General features: G+C 36.2%; 2 protein-coding genes across 2 annotated transcripts; one reads left to right on the forward strand and one right to left on the reverse strand.

The window, feature by feature from the left end:
* Window positions 1–4105: 4105 nt before the first annotated feature.
* LOC132191499 (aldehyde oxidase GLOX-like) lies at window positions 4106–5870 on the forward strand. Its single transcript, XM_059606539.1, has one exon. The coding sequence runs from the start codon at window positions 4138–4140 to the stop codon at window positions 5734–5736; it is 1599 nt and encodes a 532-aa protein (XP_059462522.1). The 5' UTR covers window positions 4106–4137; the 3' UTR covers window positions 5737–5870.
* A 2643-nt stretch (window positions 5871–8513) lies between these two features.
* LOC132191498 (protein NRT1/ PTR FAMILY 5.6-like) lies at window positions 8514–13107 on the reverse strand. Its single transcript, XM_059606538.1, has 4 exons — window positions 12897–13107; window positions 10186–10403; window positions 9547–10091; window positions 8514–9460 (listed from the first exon to the last, which is right to left on the reverse strand). Exons 1-4 carry the CDS (start codon window positions 13030–13032, stop codon window positions 8593–8595), a joined length of 1767 nt encoding a protein of 588 aa, XP_059462521.1. The 5' UTR covers window positions 13033–13107; the 3' UTR covers window positions 8514–8592.
* Between the last annotated feature and the right edge of the window lie 9290 nt (window positions 13108–22397).

Consider the following 22397-nt stretch of genomic DNA (forward strand, 5'->3'; position numbering starts at 1 on the left):
ATAAATGGGTTAGTGGGTTGACACATTTATACAATTTATTTATTTTTAAAATTTTTATTTTTATTTTTTTAAGTAAATTTTAAGTTTAACTTAATTTAGGGTTGACAATTTAATTCACGAGCCTCAAACACGACATGTGATTTTAGGATTAGGATTTAGGTTAAACAGGTTCATATCATAAACTCGTCTATGACCCGTTTAATAAACGTGCTATGTTCAAGTTGGCATAAACGGGTTGATGGATTAACCAGGTTGACATGAACCTAACAGGTGAACCCGTTTTGCCAGCTTTAAATTAACATGGTTCTATTTATAAGAAAATCATATTTGATACAAATAGACTTTTATTTCTGCAAGCTATACAAAATGAAGAAATTTATTGAATTAGTAAAATATTGAAGCATTCAAGAAGCTTCCTCAAGAGGAGCAATTGAGACATGCCATAAATGGGCTAAACAAAAGTACGTTATTGAGGCAAATAGACGGGGGCCCAGAAGCGAATTAGATAAATGTTAAATGTTAACGGCTACCAGAATGTTTAAAGAGGGCATCAACCAGTGGGGAAAAGAAAAGTGGCTTCTCTTGATTGGGCCATCTTGTAAAGAGCAAAGGCCACCCACAATTTGATCCAGCAAGCAGTCCAACTCGAACTATGAGAGGCTCATATCGATCACATGGTTGATTCCTACTAATATCCCATTCAACCCAATCCTAAATTTCTCTATAAATCTTCATCGTTTAAAGTGGTATCTGATAGTGAAACCAACACACATAATTTCAAACCACCAGTCATTGGCCCATTGCATTCAAACAAGCAGCTCACTTCACATCATTGTCCTATAAAATCCCAAACGTACGATCCTTTAACTCCTTTCTCTCATAATCATGCCGAGGCAACCGGTTTAGACGGTTATTTATTTTTAAATAATTGCAATTATAATGATTTGGCCGGTTAGCTGTTAACCGCAATTATGCAGTTATTAACCGGTAGCCGCTTTTTATAAATTGTTTAAAAATCCAGTATATTGGTTTGGTTTGGGCCCATGACCAAGCCCACTAGCGGCTAGCCTATATAATTATATATCAATGACTAAGTGCACTCACTAAACTTTATTAGCCTCCATTTATTCATGCACTAACACATAGTTAACTCCGAACAAACTATTTTTTTGTTTGAAGGGGAATCTTTCAGAATTCATTGATAAAAGATTAAGAGTATAAAAGCTCTTATATCGTGGAGCATAAATCTCTGATAAAGCATAGCCAAGAGCTATCAAATTACAAAGTTATAGATACAATCAGAAAATTCTTATCATAAAATCTTATTTATGACATCAGTTTCTGCTAACCCATGTATAACTTCAATTATGATACAGATTTGCTCCGTATACACTAATTATAAGACATGGGTAGCCCAAATTCCCAAAAGTTATTTTCTGGCCATCAGAGATAATCCTCACACCGATCTAATCATCTTCAGCCCAAAGGTCATGAATCATCTCATGTCCTCAACCCAAAAGTTAGGATAAAAAGAACAAAAAATAAATCAAAGTAAAAGACTAAAAACAACAAAACCCCACTAGAAGTAGTTGTGGAGGAGCATGATATCGTAGACATTTATGGAAAGACACGACTTGGCATGTGAGATCCATGCGTCGGCACGTGAGAAACATGCCCCGGCATGCAAGACTCTGTTGGTTGATCGGTGTAGAAGTTAGGGGTGGGCACGGGTCGGGGCGGGGCGGGTATCCCCATTTTTCTCCCCCGCCCCGCACAGTGCGGGTTCTGCAAATTCCAACCCGCCACCCGAGCACAAGCAAGAAAATCCGCGCGGGTTCGGGTGTTGCGGGGCGGGTTTCGCGGGTTGTGCGGGTTGGGTTTTCTCTTCCTCAGATCCTCTCCTTTCTTTCCTCCGCCGGCTTGTCTTCTTCTTTCTCTCTTTTTCGTTTCATCTCTTCTGCAAATTTCTTCTCCTCCTAAACAAACCCAAGTTACACAACCTACATCAGAACCCTTGAATCAAACCTAAACCAAAGAACTTGGAATTAAATCTGGACGAGGGAGAAAAACAATTTGAAATCTAGACTAAAAACTTGAGATCTCTTGAGAGAGAGAAAAAAAACCTGGATCGTGGTCTCGAGGTGGGAGCGGCGCACTAGCCCATGGCCGGAGGATGTCGAGCGGCGGCATAGATTAAGGGCGGCATAGACGAAGAGAGGAGATGAGAGATGGAGAGAGAACAAGAGAGAAGATAGAAGCGTGAGAGACGAGAGAGAGGAGAAAGTCAGAAACGGCGCTAGCTAGAAAAATATGTTAGGGTTAGGGTTTTTTATGTTTTATAGCTATGTGGGGTTGGGTGGGGCGGGGCGGGTACCCGCAAGAAAAAGATTTCAAAACCCGCGACCCCCCCGCCCCGCGCGGGTTGGGGAAAATCCTGCGTACCCGCAAAAATACACTCAAAAAATGCCGGATCGGAAGTGAGGAAAGAGTGGGTTGAAGTTTTTGCCCAGCCCTAGTAGAAGTAATGAAAGTAGAGAAGCCGGCCAGGACAAGTAGATCTAAGCATAAAGAACTATATTTAGATCTAAAAACTAGATCTAAAACAAAACAAAAATGGATATTGGAAGAGATTATAGAGAAAACACCAAGCATTGTTACTAGGGAATGAAGAGGGACATGGATAAAGAATGGGGAAGGAGGGAAAGGGCAAAGCTGTTCTTCCCTCCTCTGTATTTTTTTCTCTAGGCGGCTCAAGTTTAGTAAGGTCAATCCCTATTAAAATTAACTCCGTATAAACTTGAGAGTCGTTTTAAATCACAAAAATACTATAATTATAGCTTTAGGCGAAAAAAAAAGTCAGGATATTCACACTAGGAGCGTGGTCTGGGCCCTAGTTCCTTGCATTGTTTCTAGCATTTTGCAAGTTGTTTATCAAAACAACTTATAATCATAAACAAAACAACAACATTACAAATCTAAAACACAAAATAAGTATTATTATTTTTAATTTTTATATCTTATATAATATAATAAACCGGTTACCTTGTTTTTAACTAGATTCCTAAATCCTTATAAACGGTAACTACAACCGACTTAAGTGGTTATATGGTTGTTAGCTGTATAATTAACGCACACCCCTAGTAGGGACCAAATTAATTTTTTGATTTATTTTTTAAAACTCAGTGAAATATTGATCAAAATCTCAAATAACATATTCACATAGACCAAATTGATGCATGCGTTTTATTTAATGGTTTTTAGCCACAAGAAACAATGTAAATGTGTGTGGCTTTGAAGATTAATTAAAGGGATGCTTGAATAGTGAATACTAATCCCACGAGCCTAATTAACCTGCCCAAGCTGTCTTCAAACATCCTGACTGTTGGTGTTGGACTTCTCTGATTGCTCTACATGTCACTTCAGTTCCAAGTTTCCAACAAAGTACCCCAACCATATGATGTTCTTATTAACTTTACGTACGAAAAAGGATATAATCAAATGTTTCTGACCTTTTTTTTTTTAAAGAAGAAAAATGCTTCTGACTTAATAGAAAAGGAAAATGATTATCCTATTGGTCTATATATCATGATAAAAAACTGCCACCGCCCATTAAAAAAAAAAAAAAAATGATTTGAAACCAAGTTGATTATGGCATTCTTTCATTATTATTATCAAAAGAATCATTAAAAGGTCCTTTCCTTAGTTGTCAAGGCTGTTTAATTGTTTCTTCTAAAAAAAAAACAAAAGGCTGTTTAATTGTTAATTGGGCTTTGATAGACCATCTCATAACGACTGGGCTTTCACCTTTGTCGTTAACGAGTTACGCATTACGCATATAAACAACGTGGAAGTATAAAAGACAAACAGCACGTGGTGGCCCCACTTTGTGTCACCACACACCCATTATCTTATGTGGTCCACCCTGCTAACCGTTGCCATTGAATTTACATCTCTTTATACGCAACCGATCAAACGGAAAAGTCCATCATCTTATCTCACATCAACGGCCAACATTCACTCTTTTTATTTGTCTTGTTTCACGTTATTAATTCCTTTTAACCAGAAAGTTCACTTCCACTGCTTCCTCACTCTGGCCTCTCCACTCCCACTGTCCACTCTCTCTATCTCTGTGCACTCATGGTTTCGGTTCTCTTCCTCTTCGTTTTGACGCTCATGATCGCCCAGCTTACACGTGCTGAACTCCCGGGCACGTGGGAGCTCCTGGTGCCCAACGCAGGCATAGCCTCCATGCACACGGCCGTGACGCGCTACAACACAGTGGTCCTCCTCGACCGCACCAACATCGGGCCCTCCCGCAGAATGCTCCCCAGGGGCCACTGCCGGAACGACCCAAACGACGTCGCTCTCAAGCGCGACTGCTACGCCCACTCCGTCGTGCTCGACCTGAAGACCAACGAAATCCGGCCGTTGATGATTCTCACTGATACGTGGTGCTCCGCCGGCCAGTTCCTCCCGGATGGCACTCTGTTGCAGACGGGCGGTGACTTGGATGGGTTGAGGAAGATCCGAAAGTTCCAACCGTGTGAGGCAGACGGGTTCTGCAACTGGGTCGAGCTGAAAGACGTGGAGTTGGTGAACGGCCGGTGGTACGCTACGAACCAGATATTGCCGGACGGTTCGGTGGCTATTGTCGGTGGGAGAGCAACTAACACGATCGAGTATTATCCGCCAAGGAAAAACGGTCCCGTTTTGTTTCCGTTTCTTGCAGAAGTGGAGGATAAGCAGATGGACAATTTGTACCCTTACGTTCATCTCCTCCCCAACGGTCACCTTTTCATCTTCGCCAACAACAAAGCCGTGTTGTACGATTACGAGGCTAACAAAATAGTCAGAGATTATCCACCGTTAGATGGTGGCCCGCGAAACTACCCATCGGCCGGATCATCCGCGATGCTGGCCCTGCAGGGGGACTTCTCCACGGCCGTGATTGTGGTGTGCGGTGGGGCGCAGTTCGGCGCGTTTATCGAGAAGAGTACGGACACCCCCGCGCACGGTAGCTGCGGCCGCATTGTAGCGACTGCACCCGACCCGGTTTGGGAAATGGAGGACATGCCATTCGGGCGGGTAATGGGGGACATGGTCATGCTCCCAACCGGCGAGGTTTTAATTATCAATGGGGCCCAGGCTGGGACACAGGGCTTTGAGATGGCCTCCAACCCGTGTCTCTACCCGCTTCTTTATCGACCCGATCAACCACTTGGGTTACGTTTCATGACTTTGAACCCGGGTACCGTGCCCCGAATGTACCACTCCACCGCAAACCTATTGCCCGACGGGCGGGTATTACTCGCGGGAAGCAACCCGCACATTTTTTACAAATTCAAAGCTGAATTCCCCACTGAGTTGCGAATCGAAGCGTTCTCTCCAGAGTACTTGTCATTGGACCGGAAAAATATCCGACCCATGATCGAGGGGATTCCCGAAATAGTGCGTTTCGGGGAGGGCTTTGATGTATCGGTATCGGTCTCGTTGCCCGTTGTGGGGATTGTGGAGGTCAATATGGGAAGCGCGCCTTTTGCAACGCATTCATTTTCGCAAGGTCAACGGTTGGTCAAACTAGCGGTTACTAGCGCCATTCCTGACGGTGATCACCGTTACAAAATCCGGTGTACGGCACCGCCAAGCGGGATGGTTGCTCCTCCAGGTTATTACATGGTGTTCGCTGTCAACCAGGGCGTGCCAAGTGTCGCCCGTTGGGTCCAGCTTGTGGCCTAATGATTATAGCTGTTTTAGGGTTAAATTATTTTAAATCATTTTTCGTTTTGGTTTTGGTTTTTAAATTAATTTTTCTTTTAGATGTATTGATTAAAGACTTTTTTTTTTTAATAAGCAAATGAGAAAAAGGTTGAAGGGGGTATTGATTGTAGACTTTGTAGTTGAAGATCTGCAACTGTAGATAAAAGAAGAAATACATTTCATTTGAAATTGAGGTTTGTGTCTCTAACTATCTACATGATATTGATATCACTAAATGTTTTTCAATAATAAAGAAACCCCAACATTTTTTTTTATTTATTTGAAAAGGTTGGAGGGGGAGATCAATTGTAGTTATTCTAGCTGGACGTAACCATAGTAGCACCAACCTACGGGGGACTGCTCAAAAACCGTAAGTGCACCCTAAAGACCATCTGAGCCATAACTTAATTGTTCGCTCACCCCACGAGGACATAAAAAGAAATTAATGTGGTTTATACTAATCAGACATAAGAATTCTCTATTACGGAGATTCAAACCTATACCTTAGTACTTACCTAATTATTTAAAAATTTTCTTGGGCCATTGAACCACTACCCTTGATGGTAGACACGGCAACGTTTAGACTAGTTTTAAATGGGTTTTCCTTGCTTTTCAATAGCATTAAAGCATTCCTTCAAATGGGTTTTCTTGCCAAATTTCAGAACCCTTAAGACTTTTTTGAAAAAAAAAGGTTACAATATGAAGAAGAAAAATGGTGAAGCGTCCATTTGCCATGGCTGTAGAATTCGGTGAAGAAGAGAAGAAAAGTGATTGGCTTGGTCCCATTAGCAAAGGGAAAGAAAGAGAACACTTCTCCCGGCTGAAAGCAAATGCAAGTAGCTGCTTTCTTGAAGCGACGGAAAGGCAGCAACCAAGACGATCAAAAGGGGGGCATAACATTGTGTCACTTTATAAATGCAATCCTAAAGATTCTTTTCGGAACCCCCTTTGGAGGCACATAATTTAATTCCTTGAAAGCTGGTGTATATATCACAATGATCATTCATCACTCACTCTTGATGCGAAATTTCAAATTTAAAGCTTGGTCAATGGGCTCAATTTAATTATTGCTGCTCGGCAATGCCAGCCGGCTCTACTTTGTCGGCATTTAAAACGGGCCCTTGGCGTCTTTCTGGGAAAGTGATCAGTGCCCAGGCCCCAGCTCTATTATGTTATCAGGAGTACTACTATCATTTTTATTACAAATTTCTTATAAAATGTAAACGGTCAAATTTTGTCACTAAATAATTAAAGTTATATGTTAAATTCTTTTTTGTTTAATCGACTTGGCACAGAATAAAATCCTTTTTATTCAGATGAAATGACAATTTTACCCTCTAATTTTAGAGGACTAGCTTCTATCTAGTCCATTTGAACGGTAAAAGATCTTGGTCCCTAAATAAGGGCTGCTATTATAATTTTTTTTTACAAATTAATACAAGTAACATTTATGTTTGCTTATTGTTAAGTTTGCCACTAAATAATTAAGTTTGTCTATTATTATTATTATTTTGTTGTTTAATCCACTTGGTACATAATAAAATCTTCTCTATTTCAAGTGAAATAAAAATGATCTTTGTTCTGACACATAAATTTGTAAAGGGGTTGAAATAAAAAAATGCTGCACCCAAGTATCCCATTCTTTGTTATCTCTTAGTTGTTTTTATGTTCTAAGAAGCTCAGCCAAAAGATTAAAAAAAAAAGTGTTAGAATATATGATATGATTCCTTAATAATATATATTCTTTATAGGATAATTACCTTCTATGATTGATTGAATCAAGTTTGATTTGATACTTATAGCCCGTTTGGATGGGGGATTTTGTGAAAGAATGGAATTTAATTAAAAGACCGAGTGCGCTTTTTTTTTTTTTTTGTTGGTTATTTCCCTGTAATTTTGTCTGGCTTTTTTTTTTTTCTTTTCCTATCTTGTTTTATTTCCCTGTATCGGTTTTGTTTTTGCTTGTAATCATGCTCAGTCGTCTCTCTCGATTTATCCGCCTGATGCCCTTCAGGGTAGTTGATTTGGTCCAGATTTTTGGGTTATGGATGTGAACGTTATCCTGACTTTTGGGTCAAGGATGATGAGTTTTGGTTTGGGGTTCTCTGCCCTCAATGCCGAAGAATAAGAGTTATCTATACATTGGTTGGAGTCTATTTAGTGCAGATATTCTGTTTAATTTGAAAATTAGTCATAGGTTAGCAGATTTTGTTTGAGTCTAAAATGTAATATATCATCTTTGACGCTTGTAACTTTGCAACTTCGACTATAGTTGCTACAAAGCTTTGCTCTATGTTGTTTAAGTTTATGCTCGTTTATCAATGAATAAGATTTAACTTTTTCAAAAAAAAAAAAAAAAAAAAAAAAATTGAAAGACCGAGGATTGATTTCAAGTGCTGTGAATTTGTAAGTGATGCTTAGCATATGATAAAAATTTGCATTGATTGATGATGTTAGAATATATTGTATGAGATTTGATAGTATGAGAATATATTTATAATAATTGTAATTGATAAAATCAAATCAGAAATATTTAATACTAATTTGATTTTATCAATCATATCTTTTTGTATTCTCTCCACATCTCCTTTGAGTTTTATCTGTGAATGTAGGTCATAGATCGAACCACATAAAATTCTTGTGTCTTATTTTAAGATTCCGCAATTTATTATTTCATTTTGAAGTTCTTCAACCGAAACACATGCTTAGACAAACTTCAATCGGAATTGCATTTCCTAGAATACTTCAAATTTCTCAACTTGATAATTTACTTATTTAAACACACTATACTGAAAGCAGAAAGTATATATATATATATATATCAATGCCCTTTGACTACACCACAGCTTCATCATCGCCTTCATGGCAGTCTGCGACAACCACCTTCTGCACATTTTTGTAAGTATACCTTCGAGCCAAGAACACATAAAAGAACATGTTCACCGAAGAAATGGCCGCCAACAGCCAATAGAATTTGTCCAAGCGGCTAGAATTCAAATCTTTACCAAACCAACCGTGGCTGCCCGTGCTTGTGGTGGTCACGTGGTCAACGACCGTTATCAACCAACTACTGAGGAAGTTTGAAGCTCCTATGACACTAAGGTAAAGTGCAATGCCTAGGCTTCTCATGGAATCTGGAACTTGGTCGTAAAAGTACTCCTGCAACCCCACCAGAGCAAACCCATCTCCGAACCCAATGATGAGATACTGTGGAGCCAACCAGAAAACGCTCATTGAATCTGCGCCCTTTTTCGGATCATTCTCCACCATACCAAGCCTTTTCTTCTCGACAAGTGCTGCGACCACCATTGTAACCATTGTAAATGACATTCCAATCCCAATCCTCCGGAGGAGATTCAGGCCTCGTTCGTTTCCTGTTGTGTTTCGTAACATAGGGACGATGAATTTCTCGTAAATGGTCACGGAGATTATCATTCCTATTGCTGCAATTCCGTAGATGGAGGCCGGGGGAATCACAAAACCATCTCCGATCTTTCTGTTCATAGTCACACTCTGTTTTATGAAGAATGTGGTGCTCTGCGCTATGCATATTCCAAATGGCAGAGTAGCAAGCCATATGGGGATCATGTTGAGAACAAGCTTCAACTCCTCCACCTTGGTTACCGTTGCAAGTCTCCAGAGATTTTGCTTCTCAGCCGTCGGATTGTTCTTGTCTTCAAAGACGGCCGCTTTGTCTAGAAATCTGAAATGTAACAGCATCAAACAAGAGTAAATTAATATACATATATGGTATTCGGAGAAAATGTTTTCTTCAATTCACATGCTTACTTGAGTTTGTTTGTGTGGCAAAGAAGCCTCCCTTGGGTTTTCTCCGTCTTGGGAACTTCATACAACTGATCAGGACTGGAAGGGTAAGCAAGATCTCTCTTCCTAATGGCTGCAACAAGAACTTGCACCAATGGTGTCAAGGGGCTCCCCGTTGCTCCCCTGTAACGGTAAAATGGCCTCCCAATGGCGAAAATAACCAGCGACGCTGCCATGACTGCAGTGAGAATAATGTAAGAAACACCCCAGTTCACATGGTCTTGCACATAGACAACCACAGTGACACCAAACAGGAGTCCAGAGCAGAGGCCAAAATTCCACCAATTGAAATACGACATCTTTTGTTTTCTTTCTTCGTGATGATCTTCATCAAACTGGTCAGCTCCAAAGCTCTCCAGAGAGGGTTTATGCCCTCCAGTCGCTATAGAGATCAAGTAAATGGCTAGAAAAAAGACCACCTCGTGAACCTTCCTCGGCTCGGTGCATATTTCATTCTCACAAGCCTTGAGGCCCGGTACGAACCAGGACATCGTCAGGAGGATCAAACCCTGTTTGCCAACATTCTCATTTTAATCAGATTATTAATCTTAAACCAATAACAAGACAACAATTGTGATCAAATGAGATTAATTAATTAAGTACCATGAGGTAGATTATGGTTGAGATGAGCACTGTTGAGAATCTGCCTAAGTAAGCATCAGCTATGAACCCTCCCAACAGTGGCATCAAAGTAGTCACACCAGACCAATAGTTCACATTCCTGGCTGCTGTCTTAAGATCTTGATGCATTACTTTGCTGAGGTAAAGGATTAAGCTCGTTGCAAGCCCAAAGTAACTCAGCCTCTCACTGAATTCAATTGCTGCACAATTATCAAACTCTTATTTATTAAAAACATTTTTTAATAATCTAGATAAGAGGGTACATAGATGAGCAGGAAACAACATTCGATAAGCATACACACTGAGATATAATAGTACAAGCTACATAGATTTTATCCTTTGAAAAAGAAGATCATTATTTATATATTCAAATTAATAATCAGGCGAGAATAAATCGTATGGACCTCAGTTCGTGCGCTTGTACAGTTGTACTAGCTACAGTTCGTACTATCCTTAATCCTTATTGGCCACAAAAAGTTTATAAAACGTAATATCCTTCATCCTTATTGGCCACAAAAAGTGGTAAAGCCTGTATACCAAGTGGTCTGTAGCGAAGAATGTGGGGTAGGAACTAGGAAGGATTTATCCTACTTTTTCCTGCTCTACATACATGTGCACATGGGTCTGTCTATATTTGGGAAAAAACCGTAGCCAAATATTGTAATTCGCTAAATTTAGACAAGTGTTGGCTTTTACATGAGATGCTCGATCGAGATGCACTTAAATGACTAGTTATTCTATACCACACAAATTTTTTTAATATTCTTCTTGATGCGTGATATAAATAATACATGAAATATTTTAATTCAAAATAAATAAATTGTGTCTATAAGAGGTAGTTCAATTGACTGGGACCATGCTTAAATAAAGTGGATGTCACTAGTCTGAATCTTCCTCCCCTCTCTTGTGTGGACATATCAAAAAAAAGAAAAAAAAAAAAAGAAGTGAACTGCGGCATGAGAGTTGGAAGAATTATTATGAAGGAAATATCCTCAAACCCATTTAAAATAGTGTCATGTGTTTGTAAAGATTTAAAATGCACATTAAAAACTGATATTAATGATGTTAAGAATTTAATGTGAGTTTTAAATCTTTATAAACACTCGGTACTATTTTAAATGGGTTAAAAGATATTTTTTTCATATTGGTTTGGACGAAATTTTTGTTCATTGTTTAATTAAGGATAGAAATTTCTTCCAAACTGATTTGAAAGAAATTTGTGTCTTTTAATTAATACTTCAACACTAAAGGTGATTTAAGACGTAATATATATACACACAAGTATAAAGTGAATTATCATGTGCATCTCATGTCACCTTTTTTTTTTTTTTCAACTTTTTGCAAGGGAATCCCTAAAAAAGCAAAAAACCAAAGAAGAAAAATACCCCCAAGAAAATTTTGAAAAACTTTTAAAATCTAGAGGGTTTAGCTATGTAGACCATAACCAACAGCATTGCTTCTGTAGAATGAGATAGGCTGGCCCTTGTCGTAGGGGAAGCACTCACATTCGAAGTGCTGCAGAGGTCCCTCCAAGTTCCACTCCCCAGTAGCCTTGCACCAAAAACTACCATAGAGTAATCCATGACATGCATGTACATATTGTACTTGGCATGAATTTGTACTTGAAGGGCTATTAATTTGAGTAATCTATATCACAAAAACAACAGGATTTTTTTACAAAAAACAAACTGTACTAGTGCTAATTTGAATATATATTTAGCTGTGCAACTTCAAACCCTATATATTAGGAAAATCTTCAGTGGGGAACACCTTTTCTACTCCAAATACTTTGTGGAGTATATTAAACTCTAATTTGTGGTCACTTTTCTAATTTAAAAGTATTCTCAGCCCCACATGGCAAATCATGCAATTTGACTTCCAATTTTCTTTTGCAAATATCTGGCCAATATATCCGCGTACTTTTTACGCCTACCTACAAGCTGTAGGCTGTAGCCGCAGGTTCTCTCAATGAACAAACCAAGCAAGACCTAGCTATGATCATATGTGCTGAACCTAATATTTTAGAGCCCTATTAATTTCAACATATATATATATATATATATATATATATGTGTGTGAATTCAAATGCTTTTTAAATAAATAAAGCTTAACGTGTAAAATATTTAATTTAAATTAATAGAAGGTGAATGATGGAGACAAATGTAAAATTCAAGACCTTTACTTTGCCGGTATTTATCTAAAAAAAATAAAAAAAAGGCTTCATGGTATGGCACTAGCTGGTTAGGGTCACTAACATGCTGAAGAAAAATAGGATGAAGAGGAATGGGAAGCTGGGATCTAAAATATTGCTGAAGAAAGAAAAACATATTTACAAGGTAAGCCCGTAAGAATAAAATATATATTGTATCATTTGGTCAAAAAAGACAACAAAAACGTAACAAATATATATATATGGCTAACTTTTCCTTTCTCTGCGTGTAGTTTTTTGTTTGTGTTTTAGATTATTACTTCTCTTTAAACTTTAAATCCATAAGAATGAGGATATTTAATTATTAAATTAAAAATATTCTAACAATATTTGAGCATATTGGTACTTGCAGTTAAAACTTGATGCTCCGGTTGCCATTGAGATAAGGAAGGTGGTTCCAATCCCTCCAGCATCGTGGCAACCAGCAAACAAAGCATAAAGAAGCAATAAGTTGCAGGTCATATTAATGATTCTTGTGGCTTACCAATGATAAACCTGGCGGCTTTCCAAACACCAGTAGAAGCTCGAAGAGGAACTTGTCCTTTGTGATCCATGGAAGAATCGTAAACCCATTTCTCCCCCCCAGCGTCCTTTGATTCTGCTCCCTTTCTCTGCTCCATATATATATATATATATGGAAAGCAGTATATATATATATATGTATCACTTTCTTTACGAGGAAGAAAGGCTCCAAATTAAGAAGCTATGGATATGAATGGTGATGGTGAGGAGCTTTGCTTTGGGCCTCTTATATATATAGGGGAGGCTATATCTTTTTTCCGAGGTAAAGAAATGTCTCAGTCTAAGACTATAAGGAGAAAATATTTCGAAGCAATAATTGAAAAGGCAGAAAGGTTTTTTTTTTTTAAAAAAAAAAAAAGAAAAAAACTTTTATTCCTTCCACTTAGGACGTCATTCCTGGTCCATAGATGGGAATAGCATCCATGCCAAATTGAGTTTCTTTGCTGTAGAATGGAAGTCAAAAGGGAGCCTACAGTGGAGAGGCCCGTATCCACCAATGAAAAGCATGATTGTTCTTTTAGCCATGGATTACTACTGCAGAAGCTAATTAAGCTTAATTGTCTAAATTGAATGAGTGGTGATAGGAATATTATGGCTATGTTCTTTAATGTGTTTTGGATGATATATTTTGTTTTTGATTTGAAAAGTGTATTGAAGTGATATTAAGGTCAAAATTGTTTTTAGTTTATATGAGTGATTTTGTGTTTGTGATGTTTGTTAATTTTAAAAAGAGAAAACAAAAGGACAAAAAATATTTAACAAACAATTTTTTTTTACTGCAAAGTTATTTACAAACTCATGTGATATTCTACAAGTGGTAAATATAATTAAGAAAAAAAATCTAGTCTATCAATTTCTCTTAATTATTTCATCAATTATAAATTGTTACAGTAGTTTATATGGGCGGGTTTTGTTAATGATTTTTTTTAGATGAGTTGAATCAATATTTCGAACTCGATACACACTTGTAAATTGTAATATAAAAATACAAATTAAATTGTAAACATTGAGCAATACATGTATATATAAACTTGATTCTAATATGGAAAAAAAGTAAATCTATTTATAAACTTTGGGCAACAGAAGTAAATTAAAAAAAAAACTACAAAATACAATTGAATTGAATTGTATTATCTAAAAACTTTATAAATTTGCCTTAAAAGAAAGTTGGATAGGGGACACACAGTGTCAATTTTGTGTTTTATTGACATTTCAAACCACCAAGCCAAATTAGCCAATATATATACATACTAAATGCATGAGGGCACTTTTTCTCACCCCAACCAAGTGTTTCGTGATGCTAAGGACTTACCGGAGGAATTCCATAGACAAAACTCCCGTGAGACTGAGGAGACGGAGCACACCCAGCTTCGACAAATAATACAATGGCAGCTGCCATCTGACAATAAAATCAAGGTAATTAAACTTGGATGCGGGTGTGGACAAGAAAAATGGCCGCATCGGCCTGGGGATGATAGCCCGTGACAATGCGGGGAAGGTGGTAGCAACTCGGAGCACTACGCAAGTCTGTACCGGAGAACCAGCTATGGCTGAAGCTCTAGCAGCACTCCATGCTATGCTCTTCCGTCAGAAGTTGGGATTTACAGATATTATTTTTGAAGGAGATGCATCGCAAGTTATGAAAGCGATAAACTCAAAGGAGGTAAACTCAAAGACGGCAAACAACAGTTGCTATGGACATTTTGGAGGGGATACAAACAGGCTTCCTACTTTGTAATCTTGATTAATCTTTTATCACTTATCAATGATGGTTGAATTTGTTAAAAAAAAAAAAAAAACAAAAACAAAACAAAAAAAGCATGAAACACACATAAACGAAGTCTTAATAAGACAAACATATTTATTTATTTTTTTAATATTTTGCCTTCGCCTACCCATATTCTGTTATCTGCGTGCATGTGTAGATAGCAAATTTGGTATCCACCCACGTGGGTGGATAGCGAATGCAGAGCAATTTTAAACAATTTTAAACCACCTACATGAACACCCCTAGGTTCAACCGTACTCTTTGGTGGTTAGCTCCAAAATAAATAGTGTGCCAAAATCTTAACCATATCTTGATTCATGTCACCTAGTCAAATGTAATATTTTGATTTAAAAAAAGGGGATTTCCTCATTAGTTCAAATATGGAATAAATTCATCGTTTAATTCCAACAAAATAAAAATAAAAGGAGAGCTCCTTTTTGTAGCTGTGGGCCTGTTGGCTTTCCTCATAGTTCAAATGTCGAATAAAATCATCGGTCCAACAGATTTTTGTCCTGAATAGAGCAACTTGGGATTTACACGGCTTTTTGTTTTGGAAAATGTGACATTTCAAGACTTTTTTTTGAAAAAGTTGTTTGTAAATGATGTGTCACTCTTTTATGAATTGGTGATACACTTCCCAAAATAATAAATCTCATAAGATGGCGATACATTATTTGGAAACTAACTTTTGAGAAGACAATTTGGGATGTGTACCACTCATCTTTTCTTTTAAGTTTGGATTTAGGTGACTTTTCATAACAGATTTTTGTCCTGTATAGAGCAACTTGGGATTTACACGGCTTTTTCTTTTGGAAAATGTGACATTTCAAGACTTTTTTTAAAAAAAGTTGTTTGTAAATGATGTGTCACTCTTTTATGAGTTGGTGATACACTTCCCAAAATAATAAATCTCATAAGATGGCGATACATCATTTGGAAACTAACTTTTGAGAAGACAATTTGGGATGTGTACCACTTATCTTTTCTTTTAAGTTTGGATTTAAATGACTTTTCATATATCAGTTATTATATATATATATATATATATATATATATAAAATGTGCAACACCAACATATATAAAATATATTTAATAAATAGGGTAAAGTTCACTTAACTCCCTCAAACTACCACCAAAATGACAATTTACCCCATAACCTATCAATTACAACAATTTACTCCCCCAAACTACAAAAACAATGACAATATTGTACCCTCCCAATGCTAGCAAAATGACGAAATTACTCTTATAGAATTTTCAATAAGACAAAAATACCCTTAAAATTTTGATTTTTTTTTTAAAAAATTTTAGTAAGGGTAATTTCGTTATTTTGTTAAAATTGGGGGTACATTGTCATTGTTTTGGTAGTTTGGGGAGTAAATTGTCGCAATTGATAGTTTGAGGGATAAATTGTCATTGAGACGATAGTTTAAAGGGGTTAAGTGGACTTTACCTTAATAAATAATTGTGTGAAGAGCAACGTCACTCTTCTCTTTGTACCCGTTGCTCTCAATTTAGCGTCAGATCTTGGATTTGCTTAAAAAGGATGAATCTAAAGACCAGATATTATACATAAAAATATTAATTTAAGCCATCCATAGATAATGCCAAGAGTAAAAGCTGATCTCATTACAATAGTTAATTAATGGCCATTTTGGCCCAAATATACTATTAAACTAGTTTTTCCCAACTAATGAATAGAATGGTCACGTGACTATATATATATCTTTTTAATAATACGATAAGATATATTGCTTGATCCCTGATCCAACTACATTTTCACTTGACCAATCATATGAATATCCATTACAGTGGAAATGATATTAATGGGTACTCAGTGGCCTAGCGTTCCAAAACTTGTCTTCGGCGTTGAGTTGACATTCAAAGTTAATAAGTATCATAAGACTCAAGTAATATGCTATTTAGTAGACTGTGATGTTACAATAAAAATTATCATTGAATCAGTACTGATAAAGAGAAAAATACTGATTTTTTCTGTCATGTTATCTCAGTTATTTGACAGTTATATAACAGTTGGCTACAACATTACTCATAAATAATGAAGAAAAGTATGAAACCTGATGACTACCCACCAAGTTCTCTTTTCAAATCAACCCTTTTGAAGAATGACTTGAAGAAAAGAGCCCCAGCTACAATATTTTTTAATGAATATGTAAAAAGTGGAAGGAAGCAGCATGATTCAAATAGGCAATTTTCTTATCCATATAATGAGCATTAACTTGAAAATGGGACTGGTTTCTAATATTTTAACTTGTTGTGGAGATTAAGATGATAGAAATTCAACTCTTCAATCAAGCAATTTAGATTATATATGCCTCAGGTCAACTGTAGGCTGCTCGTAAGCAACATAAGATTTCAGTGGCCATGGTTGATTGAAGTGCATGCGTGACTTTTCGCGGTGGACAGAGCACTCGTTTGTACCTCCTCGTAATCAACATACAAAAGAAAAGAAAAAGAAAGAAAAAAACGTAAAAAAAATGGACAGTATCATGCCTTCTTTTTTTTTTTTTTTCTTTCTGCAGGGATGATGGTGGGAATTATTATTGACCTGAATTATGCAGCTGAAGGAAAGCATTAAACTTTATACAATGCACCATGTGTTTTTTTTATTTGTTTCTGTTCACATTCTCCTCCTGCTGTCCAGCAAATCAATCCTACTGATCTGGAAAACAACATTCAGATATGTTCATCTAAAGTCAATTAGGCCCACCTTCAAGTTGTGAGTGAAAGCCATGAAGGGTCACTATCCTTCAGATTCGTTTTGAATCTGGTTTGGTGAGATTTAATGTAACCGCCGACCCCTCCATGAGCGGAACCGGATACTCTCTAGTTCATTATGAACTAACTATAGAGTATTCAGTTCATAGCTAAAACTTCTCAGAAATCTTAGGGCCACAAATGAGACACATATTCTACTAATAAAAATAATAATAAAATATTATTTTTTTTTTAAAAAAAAATTAGGGGGTGGCCGGCCACCTCCATTTTGCATAGGGGTGGCCGAACCACCCCATGGCCTATGGGTGTGGCCAAACCAACCCCATCTTGCAAAAGGGGGGTGGCCGAGGGGTGGTTCGGCCACCCCAAGGGTCAACCATTTTTTTATTTTATTTTAACTTGGCCCTTGGGGTGGTTGGAACCACCCCCAAGGCTCTTTGGGGTCATTCGGCCACCCCCCCTTTTGCAAGATGGGGGTGGCTGAACCACTCCCATGACCAATGGGGGTGGTTCAGCCACCCTAGGCCGGCCATTGGGGGTGGCTCCCTACCCAAAATGGGGGTGGCCAGCCACCTTTTTTTAAAAAAATTAATTAATTAATTTTTTTTATTTTAAATAATATTTTATTATTATTTTTATTTGTGGGATGTGTCCAATTTGTAGCCCTAAGATTTCTGAGAATAAATCCTAGTCATGAACTGGATATTCTTTAGTCCATTATGGACGAGAGATGATCCTATTCCTTCATGGGTTTGTGTATGCTCATGAGAGCGTGCATAAGTCTATAAGGCTCGTTAGTGAGGATGCTTGGTTTCAAGGGGGAGTGATTGTGATGTAAAAAATATGATGTATTTATATGGAATACACTCTCTCTAAATGGTATATATGAGGCATTTTGGAGTAAACTCAATAATAAAACAGTGAGAAATTGGCTCAAAGCAGACAATATCATATCATTTATCATTTAGGATGAGATCAATTTTCAATTAATTTTTTTTTTGGAGAATTGTCAAATATTTCAGCTTATTTTGCATACTTTCACATGTATGAATGAAGGAATTTTAGGAATAGACTAGATGTGTATTCTAAGGAATAGGGTTCGATATAAATTTTGGGAAGAAAAAAGAAAAAAGAATTTTAGCATATGAGCCACGTTCTATACTAGCTTTGAGATTTTGAGAATCCCGGTTGGGTTGTGGAGTTTCTATCGTTTTTGGCTGATAAAACCTGCTCCACGTAGGACCGTGGCTATCATGCTGTCATGCATTCGAGGCGCATTTTGGCATTCTAATAAATGCCAAGTATTCTTTAATATGTTTAATAAGTTAGAATTAGGATCATCTCTAATTCATTTGAATTGAAAAATATTCAGTTAGTTATAGTGGATGAGAAGTTTGTCCCATCAAAAAATGAAAAAATAAAAATACTTCTCAATTATAACTAACTGAATATTTTCCGGTTCATTTGAACTGGAGAGGATCCTGTTCCGTTTAGGTTACTAAGTTAATAGAATAGTAATAAATGATGGTTAAGAATGTTAGAGAAAACGTGTGTTTTTCACATATTAAAGAACACTTAATATTTATTAAAGCAGATTGGAGAACATTTCTGTCCTTCAAACTCGGCATGCGACATTTAGGGTTAATAATTTTTTACCCTACCTATTAACTTGATATGTATCAAATACGAAATTAGTGAGTTACAATTAAAAGATTTAATCAATTTTAATTAAATAAATTAAATTAACATTAAACTATATAATCTTATACTCATATTTAAATACGATCTAAACCCAACATGTAATCACGAACTATTGCCTTAGTGCATGATACATACTTGTGAAACCACACATTTATAACGTGAGAGAAAGGTTTGAATGGAGTAATTTTAATTTTGATTGAATAAAATTAAGTGGACGTCTTTCTGACTGGATTTTCTTTTGCTTGTGTCCCTCACTTTGGGGAATGCGTCAATCAAAGGTCATTCCTTCTTTATGCCAATATGTCCAAGTAAGAATTATTCAACCCCTCCATCCACAAATTCCATTGATTCTCTTTAAACCTCGCGTCATTACTTTATATCACTATCAAATTGCAATTACCGACGAGCAAAGATCCCTTTTTTCTTCTTTTATTTATTTATTTTTTTTAATTTTTTAAAGTTCATAAAACTTTTCTAGATTCCTTCGCTTCGGAAGTTCAAACATTCCCAATTAAGGTATCAAATTTTTAATTTGTTTTAATTATCTTATTATGTTTGAATTTTTGTTAAATCTTCTTAAAATTTTTAAATATTCATGTTTTTTCATTATAAAAAAATAAAAATTATAAAGATTAAGGTGTTCATTTATTTTTTATTTTTATAAAAAAATATATTTGTAATATTTTTCCAATATCTTTGCAATTTTTTTTTTTATATATATATTTTTATAATAGAAAACCGTGGTAGTTTGAAATTGAAATTGAAAGTTCGATACTTTGAATTGAGAATTTTGGAGCAGTGTCAAAACGTGTGAAAGTTCAAAAATTTTCTGAAGCTTCCCTTTTTTTTTTTCCTCTCTCTCTCTCTTTCCTTATGAAAGCTATTTAATTCATTAAACAGAGATAATTCATAAAGAAATGATTTTTCGCAACACTAAAGGATGAGATTCTTGGTATAATCCACCATACGAGAAAGAATGATATGAACACAATCAATAATGATGTGCACCCTTTTAACTTATAGAGTAAATTTCCACAATATCATATTGGTCTAGAAAACAAGGATTGAGAATTCCGACTATTTTTCTTTGGGTAAGTAGGGTTTTGTCAAAGTTTTCTTCTCTTGAGATAGAGAATTGTAAAGAATCTGAATCAAAGTAAAAACCCCCTAACAGTAAAATAATTAATGATTTTCTTGCCTCCCTTAGGAACACTACCAAAACTGCATGACATTACAAAAGGGGACAGTGGGACACATAAATAAATATGATTTTCTAATTAAATAATTATGATTTCCTTTCAGAATTTTCCTTGTTATCAAAAAAAAAAAAAAAAAAAAAAAAATTTGGGGTCTTGATAAACACAAGTACTGCTCCTGACATTCATGAATCATGGTTCATGCATTGGCCGGCATAATAATAATTAGCTAAAAAGGTTCCATCCATTTGAACACGCTGATTAAGAGCAATTGGTCGCTAAGTCACTCGCCACCTTTAATCCAAACATTTGAAAATGTTCAACCCTGTCCCCTCTGCCATAATGACTTGATAATTTTTTTTTGGAATTATGTCATTTCTTCTACAACACGGAACCTTTTTTCATATACTAAAAACGATCAAATCCATCCTTAGCAACAAAAGCTTGACTAGATTAGCATAATAGCATCCAACTAAATACTGACAAGTTCTTCAAAATTCAGTAATTTCTCAAAGTTGAAATGATTTACCAATTCAGAAGACGGCTGTAATTGTTTTCACCAGCGACAACTGCCAACAGCATATCCTCAACTGGTTTTGAATATTCTAATGGGTTAAATCCTAAATTTGGTTTCAGTGCTTTTTTATGTTTACCAAACTAATCATTCATTGGTCAAATTTGATCTAGTGCTTTTCAACTATGCAAAATTACCGCCTGATTCTGCCACCTGTACCAAAGAACTAACCTATCCGATCATATTACACTGCATGTAAATATCTCCACATAAGCCTTGCCAAGTCAGCAGTAACATTTGTTTACTGAGTCCACATTAGCTGGTTTTTTGGTATAGGTGCCAAATCACCATTGGCTGAAGTGGATGAAATGAGTAATTTTATACTACCCGAAAGCTCAATGACTAATTTTATCACTTTTAAAAATTCAAAGACCCGAAAGCTTAATGACTAATTTTATTACTTTTAAAAATCCAAAGACGGATTTGATAGATGTAGAAAGCACAAAATGAAAAATTTCACCATTAGTCTCATATATTCTTAGGGTGTTAACCTCCTTTCGAAGCTAATTAGCCTTCAAAGTTCATAAGAGCGTTAATCTTTATGCTTACAATTTAACTAAATGGGCCGCTTTAATCAAGTTTTCTTATGGCTTTTCCCTGGTCTTTTTCCTTTACTAAATCTTCCCCTTGACAACGGGAAAGATTTGCGCCTTTGTAATCTTAGTGTGTTTGTGTTTGTATTGTATCTTTACTCCTATCACCTATTTAAAAAAATAAAAAGGTTTTCCACATTTATCAAATGTCATTGACTACCATCCGCACAACACAATCATTTGCTATGGTGATTTTGAAAATAGTGATGTCGGCAAACCCACTGAAAATAATAGCAACATCTCCCACCTCTCCATAGCAGTGTCAGGCCCCGTTTGTTAAACGTTTTTGTTTCAATACTATTCATCTTACTTTTTCATTTTTTCAATATTTTCTTATTTTTTACATTACATCAATCACTTTTTATTACTGTTCAAATAAAAAAATGACTACAAAACAAATTTTATTTTTATTTTTCCATACCAAACATTTTTACTTTTTTCTTTTCATCAATCAATTTTTGCTACAATATCAACCAAAACCTTTTAAGAAACACACTTCTGTCATCACCTTCCACTAAGAGAGCTAGCTAAACTACCAATAGGCTCTTAATTTCTTGACCAAAACCTTTTCGGAATAGGATACTTTCCATTTCAAAATGATTAAAGCTATCACTCAAATATCTTTATCCCTGCAATGAATGCCAAAATGCATGTCAAAATCATAAGATCAAAGACCGGTCACTTCTTTTTACTGGGACTATCCAATATACTATTTGGGATCTTAATCCAAATCATTGAGGCAATAAAACTTGGTTTAGCAATTAGACACATTCTGACTTTTCTATACCAAACTTAACGCACAAATATATCAAATCCTGCAAGCACTCTAGCAGTCGGATATAAAGAAAACATCAAGCTTCCCAAGTACATGTCAAGCACAAAAATATCATAT

This window comes from Corylus avellana, chromosome ca9 (assembly GCF_901000735.1).
Source record: "Corylus avellana chromosome ca9, CavTom2PMs-1.0".
NCBI lineage: Eukaryota > Viridiplantae > Streptophyta > Magnoliopsida > Fagales > Betulaceae > Corylus > Corylus avellana.

Coding starts and splice junctions, on each gene's coding strand:
- LOC132191499 (XM_059606539.1), top strand. CDS start 4,138: ATGGTTTCGGTTCTCTTCCTCTTCGTTTTGACGCTCATGATCGCCCAG.
- LOC132191498 (XM_059606538.1), bottom strand. CDS start 13,032: ATGGAGCAGAGAAAGGGAGCAGAATCAAAGGACGCTGGGGGGGAGAAA. Junction 10,404..12,896: donor AGCCGCCAGGTTTATCATTG/GTAAGCCACAAG, acceptor ATAATTGTGCAG/CAATTGAATTCAGTGAGAGG. Junction 10,092..10,185: donor CAACCATAATCTACCTCATG/GTACTTAATTAA, acceptor GTTGGCAAACAG/GGTTTGATCCTCCTGACGAT.